Below are 8,900 nucleotides of genomic sequence, written 5' to 3' on the forward strand. Positions count from 1 at the left end.
AAATCCTAAGTAGCAGTTCCCATCAAGAAGTTAATGGAGATGCATCACATCCTAAGAAATTAAGGCCAAGAAAAGAAGCATGCAGATCCCAGCCCCTAATTGAAGCACATGCAAATCAAGCAAGGCCAAGAACAGAAGTAAGCTGGAAAAAAAAAAAAGAACAGAAGTATGCAGCTCACAACTTCCAATTCAAGTAGGGCCAAGTTCGCATAATGCAAGTCGAGAGGGTCAAACTAGGAAGAGGAAGAATCAGCAACAAAATGCACAAAGGAAGTACTTTGTGCTTTAGGACCAAAACCAAGCTACACCTACCCTTCGGATTATATTTTTACCAACTCTCAGGCAAGTCAGGTATGCTAAGAGCCCAATAGATGGAGTACCGGGCCTTAAAAAGCCCCAAAAAAATACATGTACGTAATTGAAGAACAAAACCAGAAACTGAAGAGCAAAGCAGGCAAACAGTTGCCAACGTTGGACTGGACGAGGTTATCATCACTCAGCAAAATCCCAATGAGGATGGGCACCTGTGAGCCGCTGTTTTTGTTGGCTCCTCGAAATTGATCAAAACTGGGCAGAACCTTCGAAACATCATCCATTCCTCCTCAAAGCCTCGTTCTTTGGCCGGGAGATATCTCTTGTTCAGCAAATTAACCACAACTTTTTTGAATCAAGTTCACGCATCAATTTTCTTCAAAGCCTCTATCTTTAGCCAGATACCAACAAGGGAAGCTTTAGCTTCCGCCTGAAGAGCTCAATGAGCCATAAAGCTGAGATTTTTCCCTGCTGATAAAGCTCGCCGATGAGTTCTGATCATAACCCAGAAGAAAAGGAAAAAAAGAAAGCAATGCAGGTAAGCAATTCTTGCCCTTGAATGAATTACTTGTTGAAGATTCATTCTTTTTTACAAGACACAATAGAAGTAAGTGTTCCTCAGATTGAGGATGGGTCTGGCATATAGGAAACAGAGGATTTTTAACATTTATTCTTTTAAAAATATGAACTTTATTATTTAAAGAACATAATTTCCTCATTTTTGGCAGTGACTTCCACTCCCCATATAATCAAATCTTCCATGACCCTTTGTTAATTTGGGGGGAAGATGGATGGTTCTCCATGGAAGCACCTTCAGACTTGTCCATGCCCAAGAAGCTTTTGTTAACCTGCCACATTGCCCCATCAGTAAAAAGTTTTCTGTCTGCAAGGCTTGTCCATGCCCAAGAAGCTCTAGAACCCTGTGTTTAGAGTTTGGGTCTCTTTATCCGCCCTTCATATTCTTTAAAATTCTATCTCTGACATAGCAGAAAAGCCTTTTTCTTAGAGCTATCCCATATAGTGCGAAGCCCTACATATTTTCCTGGATTCACTGTCACATTGATCTTGAGTACTTCACAGACATTTGTTGGAAGTTAGGAGGAGTACTAGTCTGAAAAATGGACTTGACTTATTATAGTTCACCAAACTAGCTTGTACATTACAAGATAGATCCAGGATCCAGGCCATTGCCTTGCTATTTTCAACAGCCGCGTTCACAAAATTAGAGAATCATCTACAAGTAGCAGATGACCCAACATTGGGCCATTCTTATGAAGTGTCACCCTTTGTGACCTGTTAGCTTGAAAGGACTTTTGTACCATTTGAGATAAAGTTTCACCAACAAAAAGAAATAGATAGGAGGTAAGGGATCCCCATGTCTTATGCCTCTATTGGATGTAAATTTCCTGCTTGGATTCCCATTTCCCAACACTGAGCTGATGCATTTCAGTTTCACAATCAAACCAACCCAAGATCAATTAAACCCCGTTTTGTGCATTTTTTTTAATTATATTCTATACTTCATAATTTAAGAGAATCAAGAAAAAGAGAAGATCACTTGTGACACTCATACATTTTTTATTTTTGTTTTTGGCTCGCTTCATAGGCTGATTACATCTTGAGAAAGAGTAACAAAAGTAAGTATGATTACAACCTGGCAGATCGAATCAGTGAGTTGGCAGATGAAGTTCTTGTTAGTATACTGACTCTCCTGCCACTAAATGAAGCAGCAACTACTAGTATCCTTTCGAAGCGATGGCGGTATCTGTGTCGGTATGTGTTGGCATCTACTATGACTCTCAACTTTGATGCTGAGAAAACTTTATGCAGTTTGATTGACCTCAATCGAGAAGAACGAGAACAGAAAATCAGTAGGTATGTTGATTGGGTGAATAGTGTGGTGGAGCAGCATACATGGCCAAACATTGAACAATTCAGGATTTCTTTTTATTTGGATAATAGCTTTTCAAGTTCCATTAATAAATGGATTCAATTTGCACTGAAAAAAAGAGTTCAAATTCTTGAGTTGGACTTCTCAGAAGATGGCATTCATCATCGACAGAAATCCTGCTATAATTTTCCCCATGAACTTTTAGGTATCAACAGAGGGTCTACTTCTACAGCTGTGTGTTGTGAAATTCCAAGTCTAAACCCTTGTGTATACATTGGCTTAAAGTCAATCAGAGTTCTTCATTTCAATTTTGTTGATGTGGCTGAAGAAGTTATTGAGTGCTTCTTGTCTAATTGCCCAGTTCTTGAACGGTTATCAGTGTTTCACTCCCCAAATTTGGTAAATTTAAGGGTTGTTGGTCCATTGATTGCATTGAAGTACCTAGTAATTCGACGATGTAACAGCCTTGAAAGCATTGAGATTTGTGATGCAAACCTGGTTTCACTCAGTTATGTTGGAAATGAGATAAGCTTGCTTCTTAGGAATGTACCGCTGCTTGTTGAGGTATCCATTTCTGAGGACTGTATCTGCAATAATTTCATAGAGGTTGCCTTCACACAACTTTCGTGCTGTCTTTCTCAGCTAGAGATTCTCAAACTGACTGATCAAATAGTGGTTAGTACTTAGTATATGTAATTATCATGTATTGGTTTTCCTTCTCCTTGTTGGATTATATTAGTCCCTTACTCCTTGTTTCTTTTTCAGCCCTACAAGAGGGATCGTATATTTCCTATATTAGCAAATCTAAAGCATTTGGAAATAATATTTGAAGAAGACAATGTTTGTGGCCTTCTTCAGTTAACTTCCTTCTTTAGGGCATCTCCGTGCCTGCACAGACTTGTGTTGTACTTGCAGGTATGCATATTCTCACTTGGTAGATTATTTTCTCAGTAAAACTTGGTAGTTGTATGTGTACTTTGGGTAATTTTGTTTCTGAGATTCACTGGATGGTTTTGAACTTTTACCATCCTGTTATGTGATGCATCTTTTTTTTTTGGTAAAATGTGATGCATCTTTTACTTTCATTGTGAAACGTGCATTTTCTTCATATAGAATTGCAAAATCATGTTAACCACTGTAATAAATGAGGTAAAAGGTTATATGTTCCTAGAACCTAATTGAAATTTCATAAATTGAGATCTGTTATATTGTTCACTTGATATTGGACGCAAGTGCGCACACATCCCAATTGTTTCTTTCTATTGCCATGATTTTTTATTCAATACATGTTTCATGGCTTACACATATAATGTCCTTATGTAAGTTGAGTGTCCCTTTGATATGTTAGGCTTTTTAATTTAAACTTCTGCGTTAACATTATTTCTTCAACCTATTCTATATATATCTTTGCATTAAATTCATATCTTCGCAGTTGATGAATTTAATTTTATGTTTGTTCAAATGAATTTTATTTCAGAGAGGCTGTGTTTTTATAATGAACGTTTGGATTAGTGTGGTAGATTCTGGTTTAGTTAATTTATTTGAATCTGTCCCATTAACGAGGTATCTGTGCTTCCCGTTTGGTCAAAAAATCAGTCTCAATTAGGTAGATATTTGTGTCAGGAATGGATATTCCATTTATTGGATGAATATTCAGAGGCAAATGGATGTCAAATATAAATATTTAAAATCCATAGGTAGACTGTTCTGCCACTGTTTCATATTCTGGGATATATTTTCACTTCTACTTCTGAAGACTTGTGAGCTTAATGGTAATACTATTCGGTAGCTATTGACTCAATGCAAAAGTAGTTTCCTGCTGACAAAGTTGTCTTCTTGCTGCAGATGGACTACACAAAATCCATGAGAGGGAAAATAAAATATAAGAAGGCCAAATGCTCCCATAATTACCTGAAGATAGTGGAATTGGTAGGGTATGATGGTCACACAACTGATTTTGAACTTGTCAAGTACTTGGCAAAGACTGCTGTGAAACTGGAGAAAATTGTGATAAAAGGAGAAGAGGAGGGCCCATGGAGAAAAATGGCAAGAGATGTTGCTATGCATAAGCTTAAAGAAAAAGTTCCTTCAACTATAGAATTTGTACACCGGTAGGCAGTAGGAGTGCAGTGCTTAAATTATCTAGAGAATTTGTTGGTAATTGGTGGTTAAATTAACAAATATTTTTAAGGTTTGTTTTATTGATTTAAGGAAATAAGTTAAGAATGAGGTTCGACGAATATAGAATGGACTGAGAGGTTGAGGACTTATTGATCAAATTCAAAATAAGTTGATTTTCCTTTCAATATATGTTATCAAACCATCCCTAAAAACTACCAAGGCTAAGAGGACTTGCTCGTTTCTTTAGCGGAAAAAGCTTGGATTCTTAAAACTGAGGAGGTGAACCTTGAAACGCTTGATGATGAACCTTTTGGGAAGGCCTGCAAGTAACAAAATCAAACAAAAATAATCGCACGAACACCAAATTTGTTCACCAAATAATGTGTTGGATTGTGCGTTAATATCTAACTTGTTAGAAATTTTACCCATTTATGCATATTAAATTAAACTTAGCACAACATACGACAGTAAAAATTTCAAATTAAGTTTCTAAGCAAGTTATAACCGTGATAAATGGTTATACCTTCAAAACTCAGGTTGAGCCTTGTAGCTGAAGTTACAACTCTAGTACCAAACTTCGAACATGATTCCAATAATGAGACTGTTAAGTTAGAAGATGGTTAAAAATCCACCAGTTTAAGTAGAACCGACAATTTCAAGTCCATGCATCCTTGCATTTCGTAAGCATGCAAGTGCAGGTACGGACTCAACATATGCACAAATCATAAGGCCAATTTGTTTCAAAAATGACCAATGCAAGTTGCATTTCCTGCTTGAGATACCACTCAAGAACCAACAGCCACACAACGAATCAGAACAGAAACGCCAGATTGTTTCCTATTGTTTGAAAGCAACCATCACTTTCCTCTTGCAACGAAAGTATGCTCTCAAGATATTCAAAGTGATCAAGACTGGGAAAAAAACCTCTGCAAGTATTTCTTGCATACATTTTGCAAGCAGAAAAGGGTGAAGAAGATAAGATAATTGAGTTCGTATCATAGCCTGAACTAAAAATCATTTTGTTCAATCCATGTGTTTCCTCTTGCCTATGCTACACCAAAAATTATAGACAATAGCTGAAAAAACTTCAATTCATCTTTTAGCATCTTCAGAAGCTGGGGTCTTGCCCTCCTGATCCTGCAAGTGAGCATTAGGAACCGGATGCTGACCTACTACCCACTCTTTGCTGAGGGCTGGTCCTGGTTCTACAGAATCCTGTTTACTGAGGGCTTCTTTCTTAACCGGCTTGCTAGATTCTGAACTACTACGGCTACTTGCTTCTGTTACAATATCTTTCTTCTCATTTCCTCCTTCATGCTCTTTTGTTTGGCCACTATTCATTTGCTTCTTTGATTCAACCACAATTTCCTTCAGAGTTTCTTCAAGTTTATCTAGTCTCACTCTTACCTCCAAAAGTTCCGGATTAGAGGCTTCTTTTTCTTCAGCAGCCTTTAGTTCTATTTCTTTTTCTTTTGCTTTCGCTTCTTCTTCTTTCTTCTTTTTCTGCTCCAGTTCCTGAGATGGTGATTTTGGTGAGGAGAGGAAAGAAAAATAAAAGGAAACCCAGTGTGTGCGTGTGCTTGTGTGTGCATGTCTGCAAATAAACAGCCAGATGAGTGAATCAGTAAAAATATTCATTGCAGCCTGTTTCTGAAAAGCTTGTTTAGAAAACTAGACAGATTCTTAAGGAGTATCCTTGGATTGTAAATGGTGAATCCAAACAATGGAAGAAGTATCATAGATTTAATGCAAAGAGGGGGAAAAAAGGAAAAAGATAGATGATGGTCTATGATGGAAGAAACACAAAATGGCTTACAATCCAATAAAGAGCAATTAATATTTATGCACTATTTAGCCTAAAGATATCAGCACAAAAGCATAAAAGTTCAGTTACCGCTTCCATTCTTCTGATTTCGTAGTGAGCATATTGAGCCACCAGATACACAGCTGTTAAACAAAATAAGTTCTTACATAGTAGTGTGAAACCATGAGAAAACCAAATATGAAACATGATACGTACCCAAGGAAGGCATGCAAACAAAGAACAGTTGTACCAAATGGAAATCGAGCCTGGCCACGAAAAGGAGAAAGGTAAGAACATGTCTCAGCAACAGAGATGAAGATACAAACAGGATATTCAAAGTACAGATAATCTCATTCAGTAATTATTTCTTTGGCAAATAATCTGCAGCACGCAGTTACAAATTAGGTCATTGTAGCCTAGATGGGATGAAAATTAAGTGGCTTGCTGCAAAACTGATGACGGTGCATTAAGTTCCTTTCCTAGTACTTATGTATTACCAAAGACCTAATCATTAAATTTGTTTCCTTTTAACTCCAAATAGGAAATTCTAACAATAAAAGACTCAAAAAATGGGAATGATTTATTTGGGTGACTAAAATGCATTCCATCAAGTTTTACACATACACCAACATTTGCTTGAACATTTTCCTATCCTTAAACAACTTCTAATAAATCCAGACCACCCTAAACAGGTGCTTTAGTAACTGGCTTCAAATTCAATATTTTCCACACAACCATTGTTAGCACTCGTTCATTTGAACCTTAAAACACCCACCATGCTGCTTCCAATTTCAATTAAATTTTCATTTTAACATTCTCCCGGCTACAAAGTGTCTAGTGTCTACATACATGTGCAAATTTGTTTAATACAATGCCAATGAGAACCAAAAACAACCCACAATATTTAAGAAGAACAAAAGCAAAACCACACAGAGAAAAAATGAAAGAAGCAGAAAATGCAAAGCAAAGCAATACCCAAACTTCTTTTTGGAAGGTGGACCAGTGAAGAGGATTTTTGCAGCTTTCATGAAGTCGAGCTTGTCCAGTTGCTTAAGTGAGTCCTGGTATCTACTCAGACTTGTCTCCTCAGCATTGCCACTGCTCTGGTTAAAGTTTGTGTTGGTGTTCGTATTCGGAGCCTTGGAGCAAAATGGTCTCCTTGGTTGTAATATTGTGGGTTTTAAGCGTTTCGGGAGCCTGACCAAGGTGTCTCTGGCCAAAAAGTTAAGTCAAACTCATGTTTTATCTTGTTTCTGGCTTGGTCTAAATTAATGAAAAAATTCTTATTACATTGCATAAGCTTTTATCAGAACACCAATCGAATGGACTCAATGCAACTTTCAGCATCTATCTAGTAAACCTATTCGAAAGAAAATCATATAGGCTTTCTAGTAATACTTCATTTGTTTTCTTTCTTTTTTCTTTTTTTTCTTTTTCTTTTTGGAGTTTATGATTTTACTCCACAAGTAACGACTCACCCCCAAAACAAAGAACTGATTTTAAACTTTCCAGGTTGAATCCCCATCAAATGTGAAAAAAGAGAGTTTCCAACTACCCAATTCTCGAACCAAACGTTAAGCTTCATACACACTTCCAAATTCCTTTTTTCCCCCCCAGATTCTCAGCAACCAAACAGAGACTAGTGACTAATGTCCAACTTTCTAAATCATAAGTTAAAAATAAATAAAAATTTAAAAACGAAAAATAAGCAAAGGACAGAGGAGGAGGGAGAGGATTAAGTGGACACCTGATTAGGAGGAGAGCGATCGAATTCGTAATGTATCTCATTGCGTAACAGTCTGAGAATGTTTGCTTGGAAGGCCGATTGAAGAAGCATTTCAGAGATGTAAGTTCTTAGGCATTGTGTTGGTAGGAGACGGGGGTTTAAGAGGGAGACTTGTTTTTCAGGGGCTAAATGCAAAGTAGGTTTTTTCTGAATTAGAATTTTGGAGGAAGAAGAAGGAAAAACCACGGATTTTCGTAAGGGTCGGATTAGGAGTGCCATGGAGTTGGGAATACTTTCCGTGTCTCATGTTTTAGGGTTTTAGGGCTTAAGACCATTTTTGGTAGAACCTTGGAAGAACGGTGAAAAATGGTGATTGTGAATGGTAAAAAGCCTAGGCCCCTTTTGGAAAAGTCCAGCCCAATTATCAGTCAAATCGCTTGCCTGGCAATTTGGGCAAAGGGTTTTTAAGAGCATTAACCTTGAATTTGTACCCGATTTGCATTTCGGTCTTTCAATGGACAAATTAGTTTTTGTAGTCTCTCAACTCCACTCACGTTAGCAACATTGTTTACGGCGTTACATTTTCTGTCATAGGGGTAAAACATAGAGCTGGGCATATGGGACCGAAAACCGACCAAACCGACCGAACCAAACCGGTCGATCTGGTTTGGTTTGGTTTTTTTTACCGGACCGAACCGGGTATGTTAAATTATATGTAATTAAATAATTATAATACAACCTTATTTCCATTTTCAACATTTAAGTAAATGTCTTTGTCATTTTACTTTTATTTATTTTTATATTACTCAATTTACTTAAGTTTACAATGTAAATAAGGAAGTACCCCCCATTTGGATTCAAATAAAAATACTAGAAAATCAAATTCCAACCAAGTCAAATTATGAAAAATCGATTTTAGTGCAAAATACGATTTAGGCTAAAAATGATGGCTCATTAAGTCAATATATACTTCATACTAAAATCCCATAAAATCAAGTTTTCTTATTTGATGTGTGAGGAATAAAAGTCGCCAAAAATTATCTTGA

The 8,900-nt window shown here is 36.9% G+C and overlaps 2 protein-coding genes across 4 annotated transcripts; one reads left to right on the forward strand and one right to left on the reverse strand.

The window, feature by feature from the left end:
* The first annotated feature begins 321 nt into the window (after positions 1–321).
* On the forward strand, positions 322–4,509 carry LOC110774350 (F-box/LRR-repeat protein At3g26922). 3 transcript variants are annotated; one of them, XM_088255939.1, is made up of 5 exons: positions 322–850; positions 1,041–1,674; positions 1,919–2,878; positions 2,969–3,118; positions 4,049–4,509. In XM_088255939.1, exons 3-5 carry the CDS (start codon positions 2,105–2,107, stop codon positions 4,316–4,318), a joined length of 1,194 nt encoding a protein of 397 aa, XP_088112065.1. In that variant the 5' UTR covers positions 322–850; positions 1,041–1,674; positions 1,919–2,104; the 3' UTR covers positions 4,319–4,509. The 3 variants fall into 3 exon arrangements, with proteins under 3 accessions (XP_088112065.1, XP_021834570.2, XP_088112066.1); XM_021978878.2 differs by lacking the exon at positions 1,041–1,674; XM_088255940.1 differs by lacking the exon at positions 1,041–1,674 and having other exon boundaries at positions 1,974–2,878.
* A 549-nt stretch (positions 4,510–5,058) lies between these two features.
* Positions 5,059–8,219, reverse strand: LOC110774349 (uncharacterized). The gene is made up of 5 exons (XM_021978877.2): positions 7,876–8,219; positions 7,104–7,340; positions 6,345–6,394; positions 6,219–6,271; positions 5,059–5,839 (listed from the first exon to the last, which is right to left on the reverse strand). The coding sequence occupies exons 1-5, from the start codon at positions 7,914–7,916 to the stop codon at positions 5,417–5,419; spliced, it is 804 nt and encodes a 267-aa protein (XP_021834569.1). The 5' UTR covers positions 7,917–8,219; the 3' UTR covers positions 5,059–5,416.
* Between the last annotated feature and the right edge of the window lie 681 nt (positions 8,220–8,900).

Source organism: Prunus avium, chromosome 7 (genome assembly GCF_965620075.1).
Source record: "Prunus avium chromosome 7, drPruAviu1.hap1.1, whole genome shotgun sequence".
Taxonomy (NCBI): Eukaryota; Viridiplantae; Streptophyta; class Magnoliopsida; order Rosales; family Rosaceae; genus Prunus; species Prunus avium.